Consider the following 18,521-nt stretch of genomic DNA (forward strand, 5'->3'; position numbering starts at 1 on the left):
TGGGGAGGGGGGGGGGGGTGTTGGTGGGGGTGGGTAAATAAAACTCATTTTTTCTACTGCTCAAACAAAACCTCAGAAATCTTTACTCTAAACCTTTTTTTTGGGGGGGGGGGGGGGGGGGGGTCTGGGATAACTATCAATGAACGTGAGGAAATTATCTTCCAAGTGCACGGATAGATCAGCAATCTGTTGGGTCAGGACCCAGTCTGATACAAGTGACAGATGCTGCTGGGTTTATTATCCCAACTCTCATTGTAGGGCTCAGTTAGGGATTGGGAAGCTGACTGCTACAAAATGCACACGGGTATCAAGGTGGGAACCCCATTCCATAATAATCAGGTACTCTAATACTGAAACTTCAGTCAGTCATTGTGATTCACTGACTTGGTTGCGGGGTGGGGCGGGGGGGTGGGTGGTAGATGCGCTTTTTGGGGAAGAATGTTAGATTAGATGAAGTGCAATTAATTTTTCACTTCACACTCCTACCTTTCAGACATTGATGGACGCAATAAGGCAGCAGACTATTTGGATTTCAACAAGGGCAGACTGTGTTCAGCAAATCATAGACCCTACATGGGGCAGACTGCTACCACACATCAGCTGGAGCAGCTCCCATTTATCACCCAAACTCACATCTCTACCCACTCTTTTTAATTAAAAAAACACTTCTCATGTAATAAACCAGCATCATTCCAAGCTCTGAAGATCACATTACAAAGTGCAGAAGTTGCAGCTTTTGTCTTTACAGTGCTTAGCTGTTTATTGTAAAACCAATATTGGAAATAAACCTGTCAAAGTAATAATGCCTTTCATAGTTCCTCTTTAATCCATTCTTGACTTTAGACTGAACAGAACTATATTAGACTGTAACATCATGTAATGGTGGTGGTGGTTAGGTTTCACAGATTCCATTCATTTGGTTAATACTATTGTTTAAACTACATGCAATACCCATAATATAAATTCTTCTTTCACCAATGGGTAGGATATGTGAATATATTCAAGTTATACACAGCACCAGAGAGAGAGAGAAAGGGTGGGGTGGGAAGGAGGAGGGTGTGAAAGAAATTAAACAAAGCAGCACTTTTAACATGAGGCACAACACTTGTGGAACCTGGGAGTGTTAACATAAAGCTGAAATATTAAGATTAGGTCACACCGTTCTCTCTCCCCTTCTGAATTGCACATGGACGATTCCTCTCCCAGCCTGCAGAACTCTTAACAGAACCGACATTAGAGCGACAAACACTGCCTCAATCGCACAGTAATTTTTAAAGAACCTTCAGTAACTGAACACCTCACCTGTGCCTATAAATAACACAAAAATGAGAGAGAAGGGTCTGGGCAATGGAGCAATTTCAGAGAAAGCAAATTCGAAAGAGTAGAAACAGAGAGGTTCTGGGTGACTCAGCCTTCATCTGGCACTAGCAAGATTCTCCACTACACATCAAGACAACATTTATTAAAGTGAACACATGTGGAAATTGCTGGCATTCCAAAGGTCAAAGGAACAAAATAATGCGGTTAGAAACAACAGTAACTGCAGAGCTAAACTGTGTTGTATTGCTGCAAGTGAGGGAACAATAAAGAAAGAACGGAAGAATAAATGGGGGAAGGTGGATTTGGCCAAAATCTCTACCTTGGGGTCTTTTTGGAGACTGAGTTGGCTTAGGGATGGACAGGCCATTTACAAGTTGACTGAGATTCTCTCCAACTCTGGGACAATTTTAACTAACTTGTCCATTGGGAAACTAAAGTCAGGAGTAATATTGGGCCAGCTGTAAAAGTGATAGGTCACCTAATCTTGCACGGGTTTCCTGCCTGGGGAGTGTTGGGCAGGTGCTCCCAATTGAGAATTTGTGCACTTACCAGCCAAAGAAAACCAGCCCTTTCCTACTTTCTACAAGGTCTATCTAGTCGAAAGGCACATTGCATCGTCCTCCCAGGAGGAGGACAGATGAGCCGCCACCTATCACCAATTCTTCCATGGTGTGCTTCACATACCTTGTGGAAGCTGGAAATTAGATTATTCTTATTGGTAAAATGCACTCAGCCTTAGCAGTCAACAACTTGAGCTGGGAAGATCCAAAAAAAATCTAGCAAGGGCATCAAGAGATTGGTGAGTGCAAGCAGAAAGTTACAGGACCACAATACCACCCTTCAGGGCTCTACTGAATGTGGGCAACAGAAGAATATTTAATAGTGCCCCATATGTCAAAGGCAGAGTCAAAGACATGCCTGAAAGATTTTGGGTGCATCTTGGTAATACTATTCCAATAGTGGCATTAACAAGGTACCAAGAATTATCAATATGGGTTCTGTCATTTGACATCATCACCAGCTGACTGAGAAGCTCCATTAATCCAAGTATTGTTCCAAATCAATTAGCACCTATGCCATTCTCCATGACTTGTGATACACATGTAGGGCTCATGTCCGATTTACTCTCCATAGAGAGGTTTTTTTTTGAAGAAATTGTCACAAGCGAGAGTGAAGCACTCGACCTGCCACCAGCACAGAAACCAAAAAGACGGATTTATATCACAATCACCATTTTTAAGCTTCAACTTTATTTGGCCAATAATGTAACAAGTTGAAAAGTGGGTGTCATTTTGAGGTCTGGGTCTATTTTTGAAAGCAGGACACTGTGGAGTTTTAGTCATTGGAGCTGCCAGCGATTGTGGGTTCGTGGTCTGTTGAGAAGCAGGGAAACCTGTACTAGGGACACAACGGTGCGATCGAGAACTTCAATCACTTTAGTACATCATTCCCCACCAGGTGAACTTTATCAGAAGGCCAGGAAAAAACATCTGAACTTGTCTCCAACCTTCAGTCTACAAATTGATAAATGCAATGGAAATCCATTGAGACTTGTTCACTGTATAGAACCGACAATTCCTTACTTTCAACTCATTGACATGAATCATTTGCTCAAGGTGGCCCAAAGTGTGGGTGTTTCCACATCCAGTTGAGCAACTTGAAAACTTAATGCAGAAAAACAAAGTCAGTGTATCAGATACCATGATCTGAATGTGACCAATTATGAGACAATCAAAATGCCAGTTGATCTCTTCTATTAGAAATAGTCATCCCGTCCTCCTTTTCTCACCTTCCCTTTCCCATTAAATTTGCCATGCTTTGTTCCCCCACCCACCCAATTCCCCAGCTGGGGTATTTATACTCAAGGTTCAGAGGGATGGCAATAATAGGGAATAGGGTATCTGTCCTTCCTGGAGCTTGGACCAACTCCACTCTGCTCAGACTACACCTCAACAGGTTTGGGAGAAAAGTGCACCTTGCTTTACCAGTGACTCATTCGCACATCTAAACCCTTCTCTGAGTCACAATACGCAAAGTCATTACTTCTGTCCTGGGCTCCTTGCCAGACTGCCAAAGCATATAGAATTTTCCAAACTTGATTGGCACACAACCCACACCATCACATTTTCTTGAAACAATTCAAAAACGAGGCTAGTATTGACATTAAAGGGAGTGGTTTCTTAATAAAAGTTGCTACAGATTTTTTGCAGACATGCTAAAAGGTACCAAAACTGTCACAAATCATATTTTATTACCCTGCACTGGGTATAAAGAGGACTGTGTCTTTGGTTATCTTTTCCATGACTATTTTCTAGCCTGATGATTTTTCTAAGATGTACTGCAAGCTGGATTCACAGTATTGGGTCCATCGTGTCACCAAGAGTCACAAAGAAGAACAGAAGAGGCTCCTTGTAACTCCCATCTAATCTTAAAGTACAATTTATTCTGAATGTCACGTAACCCTCTAGCTTTGTTCTATATTCTAATATCATTGCAGCTTCTTTTCCCAATGGATCCAGGGCCTACAGGACTTTACCTACAAATATCTGTGTAGCTCAGCACTTCTATAACCAAGAACATCTTTGCTTGTTCATACATCTGTGGCAGACACTGGAGGCCATCATTATTACAAGTGTCTGCTTGTTACTCATATTACAAAATAGTGCAATGTTTCAAAAGTGTTCATAAATAACTCTAAACCCCTGTTTTTTTAATATACAGAAATGTTTAGAGACACGCTGAGATGGCACTCCAAAAATTGCCATTTCTCTCATCTGGGAACAAAACAAAAAAAAGACATTATTTTCGTATAGGCCATTTCTATTACAAAAATACTCCTGCCTCCACATGCAGTTTTCTCATTAGACATATTGCAGGTTCTTCAAACATAAAATTTTGTGCAAATGTTTCTTTAAAGTTAAGTGAGATAATTAAAGACAGCATTTTACGCACATCGCTTAAACTAAGGTCTCTTTTAAAGTAACACAAGAGTATTGGAACTTCCTTATCTAATGTAGCTCAAAAGAACTACGCTTGATGTTCAATTCAGATGCGACATAGCTAAGTATTAACTTTATACAATGGAGAGGGGGGTGGGGGTGGGGGGGAGGGGGGTGGGTAACGGGAGCAAGCACAGCTGACCATGCTCTCCTGCTCACCCATGCCCCTTGGTTTGATTTGAAGTGCATAGAGTGGATCTCAGAAGGGATGTCCTGTCTTTTTGTCTTTGCTGTTCCGGACAACTGTACTCTCAAGGCCATGGTTCTGAGGGTGCTGCAGTCTGTTGCCTCCCATCACGGAGAGGATGCCATGGTTCTGCTGGTGCTGGAAAAAGGTCGACCCTGGGTAGTGACCTATGACCTCATTGTAAGTGGGCGGGGGTCCTTCCATTCGGCCGTTACTGCTGTAACTGGTGGCACTGATGCCAGAGTTACTGCTGGGCGGGCAGGGCCCTGCGTTGTAAATCGACGTGTCTATCAGGTCGCTGTCGAAAATAGTCCTATTTGGCGGAGCTCGGACTGACTCTCGGTTCAGTTCCATCTGCTGCTCAGGGTCACGGAGCTGGAGGGTGCAGGGCCCCTGGTACGGAGGGGGTTCCTCGCCGTCTGACAGAGAGATGGTGGGAGGAAGGTCGATCTCGTGCTGCAGGTAGGGATAGGTGGGCTGGAAGCGACTGAATCGATCCCGTTGTAGGAATGATGGGACTGTCAATCTGTCTGTCGATCTGGGTGTGTAGATCTGCTGCTGAAAGAGAAGACAGATAGTTAATCACCTCCGTATGAGCCATTTCTGGTTTTAGCATTGGCAAGGTAAAAAGCCAAGCCAAAATATGGCACCCAAAATTAAAAGTAGGAACCAAAAATACACATGGGCAAGTTGAACACATTAAATCGCTGAATTCTAATGAAAGGTTATTCAGATTTTAATTAACCAGGACAGAGATTGAAATGAATGAACTTGCACTTCCAAAGCACTTTTCATGACTTTGTGACATCCCAAAGCATTTTACGGCCACTTAACTATTTTTGAAAGTGTGCATTGTACGAAATGTGGCCATTAATTTAAGCACAGCAAGATCCCATGAACAGCAACGCAATAAATGGCCAGACAATCTGTTTTACTGATGTTGGTTGAGAGATAAATATTGGCCAGGACATTGACAAAATTTCCCCCACTCTTCTTTGAATAGTGCCACTGGCATCATTAACAACCACCCAAAAGGGGAGCTGGAACGTTGGGTTAATGTCCGTTTTGAAGGCTGGCACCTCAATGCACACATTCAGTACTGCATTGATTACAAAACTCAGGCTGAACCTCCAAAGCTCTGAAATGAGGCTTGAACCTACAACCTTTCGACTCCCAGGTGAGCGTACTCCTCAGTGAGGTAGAGAAAACCCGGATACTGAACAGGGAGCTGGCTGCCTTCTACTCAGAATTCAATGCTTGCTGAACCATGTTGGGTTTATTAGGGGTTCAGGCTTGTTCTAATGTCACCAAAGGCACTTGCTTGGCTATCAATTCCAGTGGATCGTGATTGGTGGGGTATCCAGCTCATTCAAAATTCTGCTTTCCCTATCCCTATCCTAACATACACCTAGTAATGTTCATAATCAGCTTTGTGCTCGCTGAAACAAATTAGCTCCTAATTAAGCAGCTCCTAGATTTCAAAATTCTCATCCTCGCCTTCAAATCCCTCCATGGCCTTGCCCCTCCCCGTTTCCAATCTCAATTAGCCCCACAACACATAATTCTGGCCTCTTGAGTGTTCCAGATTTCTTTGGCTCAGCAGTGGCAGCCTTGCCTTCAGCTGCCTCGTCTCCAAGGTCTGGAATTCCCTCCCTAAACATCTCCGCTTATCTTTCAACTCTAAGACCTACATTTTTGACCAAGCTTTTGGTCACCTATCCTACAAGCACACTATATGGATTAGTTTCAAATTCTGTCTGACAATGCTCCTGTGGGAGAGCCACAGACATTTTACTATGTTAGAGACGCCAAATAAATAAATTGCTGTTGGTACTTGGCACTGGCGAGACAGACTTGCAGACAACTGCCCTCCACTCTGTCCCGCCAGTGACCGCCCAGGATGAACTCTGTGAGCCTTCATTACAGTTTTGAGCAGCAGGCCATTACAAACCCAAACGTCAGGCCCAAGGGATAGGGAACAGGGTCAGTGATCAGCTAAACTACTCCTTGTATAACATTACTGTCCATCCGATTTTAAAAACAAAAGTTGCTGCTGGAAAAATCAGTCAATTTAAACATACTGATGCAGCATTCACTCCCCCTCTCCCTAATCTACTCACTCAGTCATCTCTACCCACTGCCTGGCCACAAACAAAGCAATGTTGCTTAGACAGGTACTACAGGCCACCTGCTACCAGATCGAAGCATTCCCACATTAGCCCATAGTATCTTACACCCCCATCCCCTGCTCCATATGTTAGCATAATTATAATGCTTCAGAGGAGATACAGGGCAGAGTGCTGGACAACATTACTTTAAAATTCACACAATTAGTTCTCAAGAAATTTAATGCATTACTTCAGCCAGCTTTGCATTTGCCCCATGTATGATAATGAGTCAGTGTATATGGTGAGATATTTTAAAATAAATTTCTCTATCTACATTTATATGTCATTCACAATCTCACCACGAGAAGAGTAAAGACGTTCCCTCCTGTGTCCTTGCCAATATTTATTGCTCAACCAACATCATTAAAAACAGATTATCTGGTGGTGGATGGGATATGATAGATGGAATGCACAATTAGGTGAAGCGAGGATCAGACCTTCCAGGTTTACCTCTGACATTCCACTTGCTGCCACTGTGCTGTCTGAAGGCCACAGGCCTCCTTCCTGCACAAGGAGGTAAGATGATCAATTGAAAGGGCTTTGATCTACAGCTTTGTGGGATGGAAGGAATAAGTTAATGCAAAATAAAATCAGAATGTCAATTAGTGTTGTTCCATAATATCACACTAGCCTACAGTTTTCAACCTGTAATCGGTGTGTGATGTGTTTAATTCATCCTCTCTAGCTGTTACCATGTTGTGTGACAGATCTGCCTCTACTAATACGCCAGTCTACTATAATATACCTCAAAAGGTCCCTCTTGAGGCACAGCCCAAATCAGGAAGGATAGCCTGTAATCGTACTGCTCAGTCCTTTTCAAGGTTCAAGTGGGACATGGCATAAAATGTTCGCATTTACATTACTGCCCAGTGTCAGCCTTGGCTCAGTGGCAGCATTCCCAGCACACAGTCAGAAGATTGTACACTGCATTATCTTTCGGGCAAAACGTTAACCAAGACCCATCTACTATCTCATATGGATATAAAAGATCATATGGCACTATTTGAAGAAGAGCAGGAGTGTTCCTCCAGTGTCCTGGCCAATAAATACCCCTTAACCAACAGCATTAAAACAGGCCATCTGGCCAGTTTCACATTGCTGTTTGTGGGAGCTTGCTGTGCACAAACTGGATGCCACATTTTCGACATTACAAAGGTGATTACACTACAAAAGTACTTCATCGGCTGTAAAGCACTGTGAAGCATGTCATTTTTGTGATAATTAGGATGAGGGATGTTGGCACTTGTGTTCCAATCCCTTTCCACTTCAGGCATTGGTACTGTTAGATACAGAAGGATAAGATGCAGAGCAAAGCTCTTGCTACTCCAACAGTGTGACAATTCTCATTTTTCACACCAGCTTCTTTTGGGGCCAAATTTCATACAGAAATTACAGCATGGACTTACTCTCTCTCTCAAGATGCTCCACCTCCCGAGGCTGGGCTTTGACCATTTAAAAAGTCATGAGCAGTAACTCAACCTAACCCTCCATTACACCTCAGCCTCTCAATAATCTAACCATCGCCAACAGATCATGTGACTTCTCCTCTTCCCCACCCCACCATTTTGTCAGGAAGCCCAACTTGACTTTGGATATTTTAGCAAATTAAAAATAAAACCACAGAAGGTAAATCGCTGCAATAGTCATGTTAATGGCTGACAAGGCAAAACAAAAGCAAATGTCAGGTCTTCATTCAACCCACCCATTCTATCTTGGTGTTTATCCTTTGGGGCAGTGTTAGTCCTAATCCTGTCCATCTGCTCTGTCCCCTATCACTTTATTCCCTCCTTCAACCATCTATCTTAACCGATTCTTAAATGTCAGCATGCTCTCACTGCTGTAATCACTAGCCAGTGAACAAGGTCATTTCCACAGCCTCAAAATGCTCCTTGCAAAGAAGTTTCTAATGCTCTAGATCTTACATCTAATCTGTTCTTTATAGCCATGTCTCCTCTTTCTAGATACCACATTTCACACTGACTCAGCAGCTGTGTGCTGCGGGCCCCAAGATCACCGGAAAACCATCAAATTCATATTACATCTGAAAGGGCAGGGAAGAGAATAGAGAGGAGTGAGGGAGAATGAGATAGAGAGAGAAGGGAATTTAAGAAAAAAGGACGAGGGAGAGAAGAGAGTGCAAAGGAGGAAAGAGAAGTGCAAATGAGAGTGAGAGAGGGAGGGGAGACAGTTCTGAGATGACTTGATTGTTCTATTCATTAAACCATCCATGTACAAAAAGGCGTGCATGTGAAATATTGAGCACATTTGCGTGACTAGGTCCTCTATACCCTGCTGAAAACAATGGGACTGAGCACAAGGGCTCCATGTGCGAGGAAGAGCCACACTGTATCGTTTTGTCCTTTTATCAAAAAGGAAAACATAGTAACTGTCTCAGAACAGGGTCAGCAGAATGAACTCTCACCTTGGGTTCCAGCTGCCATTTCCTATTCGGTGAAAACCCCTCGTTCCTCCTCCCCCCTAACCCCCAACCCCCTCTTCCCCCACTCCCCTCCACACATCTCAAATCAACAGCCGCTCAACAATGACCAGAGATTTTATAACTTGTTCACCAAAACACTTTAGTGTCTACTCAAGTGACAGTATGCACAATACATAAAGCAGCACCCCACTCTCCCTGGGCACAGGACTTACTCTCTCTCTCTCTCCAGATGCTCCTCTTCCCGAGGCTGGGCTTTGTCCATTTAAAAAGTCAGGAGCAGTAACTCAACCTAACCCTCCATTACACCTCAGCCTCTCAATAATCTCACTATCACCAACAGATCATGTGAGTTCTCCTCTTCCCCACCCCACCATTTTGTCAGGAAGACAACTTGACTTTGGATATTTCAGCAAATTAAAAATAAAACCACAGAAGGTAAATCGCTGCAATAGTCATGTTAATGGTTGACAAAGCAAAACAAAAGCAAATGTCAGGTCTTCATTCCCCCACCTTACAATACATATTCTTGTGCAAGTATGGAAAATTGAAGAGCTGATTAAACAAAAAAAATGTTGAGGGAAGGAGGTTAGAAAGTTACAGTTCTCTGATGGAGAAAAGTCTGAATTTACAGACTGATTCCTACCCTTGTAAAGGAAGTCTTGGGTATTCTTTTACTACTTATTATCTTCAAAGACCCTCTTTGAACACCATTATTCCTGAAAAGCAGATGAGCTGCAGTGCTCACACAGACCAGCAGATAAATTAGTAGTTAGAATGATAAATGGCTGATTATTGTTTCCTGACATTAACTGTGCCTCCAGTAGGTGGCACCATTGCTCCAAGGATACAGGTGAGCAGGACTAGGCGCTCCCCAGCACACTGTCTGCAGGGACAGATTAGGGAGGTAGATACAGTCTAGAGGTGACTAGGCTAGAGGTACAGGTGGCAGATGTCACAGAGTAGCCTTTGTCTGAAGCTCTGCTCCTTTTCAGTATCTGTGCCAAAAAGCACCAGAAATGATAAGGTCAAATCACTGAACAATGTCACATCAACTCCCATTCATGGCCTCGTCTCCCCCCACACCCCCAAACAAATAACAAGGTAATTGGGTCACACGATGGAAGGTTGTCAGCTATCAATAAAACTGCTTTAACTGACTAAAAACAGCAAGTGTGGGCAGAATAATTTTACTTCTTATTAAGGTGACCCTGTGTCATTCATCAGCCACTCTGGGCCGCTGCGCTGCACCTGTAACAGGTGTCAGAAATAACCATGTCACCTGTACCAAAGGTACTAAGGCAAGTGTACGTGCTCATGTGGCTGTGCCCATTCTTCACTGTACAATGGCTATCTTGCCCAGATGGTTTCACACACAATGTACATCACACAATTTAGGTTTAGCCCTGGATTCTAAATCAGGCTTCATTGCCAGGGAGCAACTTGGGAAAACGTTTCTCCTGAGCTCGAAATGTAGTTCAGCATCATCTGGTAGGTTTTTAAATAAAGGAAGAAAAAAGATTTGCTTTTATATAAGGCTTTTCACAGCCTCAGGGTGTCTCCAAGTGCTTTACAACTGATTAAGTACTTTTTGAAGTGTAGTCACTGCTGTAATGTAGGAAACGTGACAGCCAATCTTCAACACAGCACGATCCCATAAACAACAATGAGATCCATTTTTTGTGATGTTGGGGCCAAGTGAGAAAGGCAGGGCAGCAGGGGAGGGCACCCCCGCTCTGCCTTAAATGATTTTCAGCTCCACTTGAATCAGCAGATAGGGAGGTCTCATTTGCAAGCATTTCAGACAGTTCAGCACCCCCACAGTACTGCAGCGGGCTGGCAGCCTGGTCTATGTGCTGACAACCTTCTGAGGGGGAAGTGCTACCAACTGCGCATACCATCAGTTCAAGTCTCCAAACTGGTGTTCAGGATTAACTGCACACAATGTTAAAGGCAGCACCGACACTGGCTGTCTTTCACAGACAAGCCTCAAAGCTAACACAAATCAACCCCCTTGCTTGGGACAGACTATCAAGCTGGGAGCAAGAGTTTATACCATCTTGTATTGTTGCATAGGGAAGAAATCGTCAGATGGAAGGAGGTCCCCTAACATGACCACATAGAAAGGCTGCTCTGGTCAAACAATGTGGATCATTGTTGTTGCAGCAATAGATTGAAGTACCCAGCATTTAGTTCCTCCTCCTTGCTGCTCAGTGCCATGTGAGAATCATTTCACATTGCTGTATCAGCAATGGCACCACATGCAAAATGTTGACAAGAGAATCAAACTGTATCTGCCGTGTGTACAGAGGGCAGCCATTAGGTGGGAGCTATCTGCAGGGAAGTATCCTGGAGCAGAGGGAAGTGTGCATGAACTTCCCAACATACTGATCTTACAAAAGGGAGTGTGAATCAGACAAGTGGGAAACACGCTTAAGATTCACCTCTCTCCATTACTGACACAAATTCCTGTCTCACACTTTTTAAATATTAAGACCAGAAAGATTGCCTAGTCATTCCCAATTTGCAGAGAAATTTCCTCACCAACAGAAAATATAATTCAGACAAAGGAAAGAATGATAGAAAGAAGTCAGTCTGACTGCGAACTGACATGAAGACCAACTAGCCGGAATTAACTTCATATCAACCTAGAAAGCCCCAGCATTTACACCTTGTCACTCCGAAAGGGACAATCATGGATCAGGATTCCTCACCATTTTGTCACAGAAAGGGCTTGAGCACAAAGATAAAAACAAAAAACTGCGGATGCTGGAAATCCAAAACAAAAACAGAATTACCTGGAAAAACTCAGCAGGTCTGGCAGCATCGGCGGAGAAGAAAAGAGTTGACGTTTTGTCTGTGACATCTTTTGATGATCTGCTTCTATCACTGCTTGCTTGTCCCTACAACCACACCAACCCCCTCCACTTCTCTCCCCCCACCCAAACCCCCCCCCCGCCCACACACACACCTTAAACCAGCTTATATTTCACTCCTTCCTTGGATTCACCTAGGTCTGTTGAAGGGTCATGAGGACTCAAAACGTCAACTCTTTTCTTCTCCGCTGATGCTGCCAGACCTGCTGAGTTTTTCCAGGTAATTCTGTTTTTGTTTTGGGCTTGAGCACAAGTTCTGTTAAGACATATTTATTTTTTTTTAAATAAAAGTGCAATCTGGTCAGAAGTGGGTTATCATTCCAATCCACGTGGAGGTGTGGGCTTGCAAGCTAGACTAATATTAGAGGGAGAGATGGGACTCGTTTCTCTCTGGGGACTGGTCATGTCTGGTCAGAGTGCGTTAACACCTGTAAATCTTTTGATTTCTGTTGAAGGCCGAGAGGCAGGCACAGGCAGTCAGAGCAGAAATCAAGAGTTTATCAAAAACTGCCCAGTATGAGGGTGGATGGTAGAGGTGCCATATCCTGTATCCCACACCATGAAACAGGTTAGCATTTGTGTGCACACTAGTACGTGGACTGTGTGTTATACTGAATGCATCAGGTGCTCTCTCATCAGTTCACAAGTTCTGTACTTTTTAACCTGATTGTGGGCCAAAGTATGTTCTGAATCAAACATCATCTGGTCTCCTGCTAACTCAGTTCGAATGTGCAGAGGTTGAAGGATAACACATGCGACCAGAGATCTGGACCGAACACACGGCAGGTTCATGTCTACACTCCTGAGCCCCACTAGAGTCCACTTTGGTAAGAAAAGGCTTGACAGCACAAGGGGCACTGACAGCACCAATTGCCAAGTAGGTGACCTGTGGCTGATCTGGATTAGTTAACGGGGACAAACTACTTTGCACATTGCTTTGCTTTGGCAGTGGAGTGATGCACTGTAGATTTCCGAGTATAACATTCTGGACTTTACAAAACAGTTTATGCCACTGCCTTTTAGCGGCAGCGTCAGGGGAAATCTGGTGGTTTTTGTCCTTTTTCTAAAAAAGAGACTGAGGTGGCAAGCTTCTGTTTCTAGAGAGACAGTTGAACGTGTGCATTTCCCTCACGCACCCCCACCCCCAGCACCCCCACTGAGCATTCTCCTCCTGCTGGTTATTTTTCAAAATGACAGCCAGGTGCAGCTACACCTGTCCTGGTAACCGAGGGATTAATCCACCTGCCTCCATTCCATGATACAATGAGTTACTTGTCATTCATACACCAGAATGTCCTGCCTGAGGACCCAGATCCCAAGGAGCATTAATCTATCTACCTGGCGCACCTCAGCACTGATTAATGGAACTGTCACGTTGATCAATTCCTACTGTACAAACAACATAGGACTCACTGTTCAATGATGAGGTCGTTTGTACCCTTCAGGTTACTGAGATGGGGCTGTTTTTAAACAGGAACTCCAGTATTTGGGTCACTTTCAGATTTCACAATGCACAGAGCAGGCTAAATTTGCGCAGACCCATCTGCTACTGCTCCACCCACGTCCCTGTTACAGACTGCTGCACTGCATTGAGAGAAACTCGCATCTTGTGTAAAGCAAATCCGGGAGAGGGGTGGGGGGGGGGGGGGGGGGGGGGGGGGGGGGGGGGGGGGGCGGCGGCCTAAGATAAAACAGTGGTGGGCAGAATGTGTTGTACACGGCCCAGGAGTGTCTCACTAGCCAACGCCACCCAGAGAGAGGATGATAGAAGGGAATGTGCAGCGTTGTAGTGGCGTGTGGGATGGTTTTGACAGCTGGTTCTCTACAATCTAGAGTTTTTTTCACTGTTGCCCATTATCTGGCTCCTTTCCAGATAAATAGGGCAGGTATGTGTTTCCCTCTCAACTCTCTCCTTAAGCCATCACTTAGAAGTCCAGGCTGAGGGGCAGGGGGAAAAGAAAGGATTGAATGAGCAAGGGAGTTTAGTGAGTTTGTGAGTTTAGCGAGTTGAAGAGAATTTAATTACACAGGGCATAACAGTCCTAATCTTTCATCCTTTCCACAAAATACACAGATAACTCCCCCCTGTCCCAGCTTATATGCATACAATTAGTCAAGAAAGATCAGGAGCAATGCACCTGGCCAATTTTAATGCTGGTCACTAAGAATGAGATGACCAAGTGTTGTGCAGTTGAGATGCAAACTTGCACTGCCCCATTTTGGAATTAGGGTGGTGGCAGGGAATGGAACCTGAACCAGGAGAATAAGTGAAGGAATGCTGCCCTTCCAGAGATGGTGCCTTCTAGATGACACATTAAACAGACTTCATTGGCCCTCGCAGGTGGATGTGAATGATCCCATGTTGTTTTGAAGAGGAGAAGGGAGGTTCTCACTCAGTGTCCTGGCCAGCATGCATTCCACATCAACACCATTAAATACAGACTGGTCATTTGTGGGATCTTTCTATGTGAATATTAGCTGCCAGTATTTCCTACATATAAAAAAAATTTGATTGGCTATAAAGCTCTTGGAGACATCAAGGTTGTGAATGGCACTATATAAATGCAGGTCTTTCATTTCCTGGTGTTAGCTCACAGATTATCCCATCTATTGAATCCATTTCCTCCAACTAGCCATGATGGCTTCTGATCTCAGGACCGGTGGGTTCCTGGTCCAGTACAATAACCAGTAACCTACTGTACCCAAGCAATCATTTTTAAAAACCTTCAAAGTGTTTTATGCTTGTAGATGGACATCTTACCGATTGCAGAGTGTCTTCTTGCCTCCTCATGTGGCTCGTTCTGTTTATTAAAGATCGTGTGGAGAGCTTGTAGTGGTTGAGCAGGCAGGTGATCACCACGACCATCACTATCATCACCACCACTATCACAATTATCTGGACAAACTCCAACTCAGCTGAAATGGAACACAAAAAGGACAACATGAGAGACTGCAGAGACTGACAGTATCATTATGGAGAAATCAAACCCAAATTGATGGAACCCACCAGCTCAGGGAGACCTAACCCACCTGACAGCTTGATTTAAGTACATTGGAAGATTAAACAATTGAATTACAGGTTCCTCAGCTGCTGAGTCTATACCACGAGCTCAAAGGTGGCTGTGGCCAATAGCTACCTTTGAAGCAGGCCATACTGCTCTTGACTATATTTCTGAAGAAGCTTTTATTATAACTCCGTTTCCAGGTGATGTTAATCTTTCTAATACACAGAGGGGAGAGTGAGAGAGAGCAGTGTGGGGTATGGAGGAGCAGGTAGTCTCATACTTCTGTATGCCTACATCGGGGAGGTTGGGGTACAACTCTAGGGCTGGAGCAAAACCTGGTTTAAAAATGTGGGGGAGGGGGGTGGGATTTGGGGTTTGGGGGTTGGTCCTATTGGAAATGCGTTTAGAAGATGTTCAGCGTGATTGATTTGAGAAGCAGTGGTTGTCCCAACAACATCCACAAAACATTTCAATTTTAACAAGGGGGAGGGAGCCTTGGACAACAGCTTGCATCTATGAAGCGTTTTCAACATACTAAAATGTCCCAAGGACCTTCACAGAGTTCGGACACCAAACCTCAGATATTACACGGAGGGTAACTAAAAGCTTGGTCAAAGAGGTAGATTCTAAGGAGAGGCTTTAAGGTGGAATGAGGGGCTTGGTGAGGGGTTTCCTGAGGTAGCTGAAGGCTTGGTTGCCAGTGATGAAAACTGGGGTGTGCACAGCCAGAAGTGAAGAAATGCAGGGATCTCAGAGGGTTGTAATAGACCTCTAGACCTCTCTCCTGTTCACACAAATAAACCACTATAAAGGCTGGAGGCTACACTCCAGCAGTGCTGAATTAATAGACTGTGCATCACTTGCAGCCAAATGGAGGTCCCAGACCTGCTTTCAACTAGCTACCATATGCAGTGAACAGAGGCAAGAGTTTCAAGGAGTGGGGGGGGGAAGAAATCCTACTGTAGTATTCTACAGAGGAGCCCAGATTTTTTATTTTTATTCATTCACGGGATGTGGGCTTTGCTGGCTGGGCCAGGATTTATTGCCCATCCCTGGTTGCCCTTGAAAAGGTGGTGGTGAGCTGCCTTCTTGAACCGTTGCAGCCTGACTGCATTATTCAAACAGTATATTTACTGTGGTGGAAATCTGGAACACTCCCCCCACAAAAGCAGTTCAGGCTGGAGGTCAATTGAAATTTTCAAAACTGAAGTAATTAAGTAAGGTTATTAAGTGTATGGAGTTAAGGGAATCACTGAAGTGAGGTGGAGATAGAGATAAGCCATCATCTAACTGAATGATAGAACAGATTTGAAAGGAGCTGACTGGCCCTCTCAGCTTCCAATGTTCCGATTTCCTTTTCTGACCCATCCCAATCCCCAGACATTCCTGACTGCAGGAGGACCCTGACCTTTTAAACACACACAGCTGATTCTGTCACAGACCAGCGTTGTGTTGGTGACATTTCAAGGGTAGTATAAAAACATCATAGACAGTCTTGTTGCAGGAGGGTTAACTTGGGAGTTGCCAGCATTATTTACACGTACAAATACTGGGGATTATTTACTAGGAGCCATCGCCACAGGTTGAAAATTGCCTTTGGAGCTCACCAGGTCAGAAAAATGTCTTGCAGGAAAGGTTAGTGACACGGGTTGTTCTCCTTAGAGGAAGTTAGGAGGAAGATTTAAATAGAGTTCAAAATTTTAAATGGTTTTGATAAAGTAATAAGAAGTAACTCTCTCCAGTGGTAGTTTGAGGAGGGAATGTGTTTTTGGTAACCAGAGGACAAAGATTTAAGGTAATTGGTAGCAGGGAGAGGAGTTTTTTTTTAAAAAAGCAACACAGCAAGTGATGATGATTTGGAACACACTGTCTGAAACTATGGATAGAATCAAATTCAATAGTAAATTTCAAAAAAGCACATACGTACTTGAAAAGAAATTTATGTTGGGAGTGGGTGGGGGGAGAAAGAGAAGGACTAGGGGAGCGGGACTCAAATGGATAGCTCTTTCAAAGAAGACATCACAGGCAAGGGGGATCAAATGGCCTCCTTTTGAGCTGTAATATTCTACAATTACATTACCCCTCCAGCTCAGGCTTTTGTGAACTGATCCCTTTAGAACTATACTCCCACTCTGGGACTCCCTGACCAACAGAATCGCACTCAGAATTGCATTACAACTTTAGACAGACAACATAGCAAACCCAGGGGTGAAACCAGGGCCCAGGGACAGAGGGGAATTGGATGGTGGTAAGGATTCAAACACGGCCAACAATTATCTGCAGCCCAATCACACTCCCTCCCCAGGACAACTCAGGATTGTATGACTCTACATACAGCACCTTTACATCATCCTATACCACATGGTCTGGTTGGCACCCCTCAACCTCTGGGACACTATTATTACCCCACACTGCTTAGAATGGTTACAGTACAGGAGGCCATTCAGCTGTGTGTGCAGCTGTTTGCAAGAGCAACCCAGCTAGCCTCACTTCCTCATACTTTTCCTGTAGCCCAGGAGAATTTTCCCTGCAGGGGCTTATCTTCTGAAGGTGCTTACCTTCTGAAAGTTACGACTGCATCTGTCTCCTCCACACTCTGGCAGTCTATTCCAGATCCTAAACATTCACTCTGTAAAAACGTTTTTCATGTCACCTTAGGTTCTACTGCCAAATACCTTAAATCAGTGTCCTCTGGTTCTCAACCCATCTGCCAATTTCTCTTTATCTGCTCAGTCCAGAGCCCTCATGATTTTGAGCATTTCTACCAAATCTTCAGTCGATCTTTGTAACTGAAGTCCCTCATCCCAGAACCATTCTTGTGAATCTTTCTGTAGTTTCTCTAATGCCTTCACATCCTTCCTAAGGTGTGGTGTCCAGAAATGGACACAATACTCCAGCTGAAGCCAAACCAGTGTTCATAAAGGTTCACCATAACCTCCATGCTTTTGTACATTATGCCTCTAATTAAAGAGCCCAGGATGCTGTATGCTTTATTAACCTCATACTGACCCCTACAGTCCCATTATATATCTTCCTAAAGTCTAAAAAAATGATAATTCTCCATAACTCTGTTAATTTTATCCTGGATTATCATTACCAAAGTTTTCCCTGCCACTGGAAGTTAAGCTGACTGGCCAGTAGTTGCAAGGGCTTATATGCCCATTTTTGAATAAGGATGTAAACATTTGTAATTCTCTAGTCCTCTGATATCACCAGTGATTGGAAGATTATGGTCAGCACCTTCTCAATTTCCACCCTTACTTCCCTCTGTATCCTTGGGATGCATCCCATTGAGCCCTGGTGACTTATCAACTCTAAGTACAGCCAGCCTTTCTAATACCTTCTCTTGATCAATGCTTAACTCATTCAGTAAGTATTTCAACTACTTCCTCCTGCCATTACTTTGGCACTATCAACTTTGGTGAAGACAGATGCAAAGTACTTATTTAATACCTCAACCTTGCCGTCTGCCTCCTTGCACAAATCTCCTTTGGTCCCTGAACAGCCCACTCTCCTCCTCACTGCCCTT

At 44.0% G+C, this 18,521-nt stretch overlaps 1 protein-coding gene across 4 annotated transcripts in view; it reads right to left on the bottom strand.

Annotated features, from left to right (window-relative positions):
• Window positions 1-4,422: 4,422 nt before the first annotated feature.
• Window positions 4,423-18,521, bottom strand: part of LOC121287154 (protein TMEPAI-like) — an 83,690-nt gene continuing 69,591 nt past the window's right edge. For 3 of the 4 annotated variants that reach the window (XM_041204745.1, XM_041204747.1, XM_041204748.1), the window contains 2 exons: window positions 14,749-14,903; window positions 4,423-5,064 (listed from right to left, as the gene is read on the bottom strand). In XM_041204745.1, the coding sequence (XP_041060679.1) occupies window positions 4,519-5,064; window positions 14,749-14,903 (701 nt within the window). In that variant the 3' untranslated portion in view covers window positions 4,423-4,518. The remainder of the gene's footprint in view (window positions 5,065-14,748; window positions 14,904-18,521) is intronic. The other variant, XM_041204746.1, reaches the window with a different exon arrangement.

This window comes from Carcharodon carcharias, chromosome 14 (genome assembly GCF_017639515.1).
Source record: "Carcharodon carcharias isolate sCarCar2 chromosome 14, sCarCar2.pri, whole genome shotgun sequence".
Classification (NCBI taxonomy): Eukaryota; Metazoa; Chordata; class Chondrichthyes; order Lamniformes; family Lamnidae; genus Carcharodon; species Carcharodon carcharias.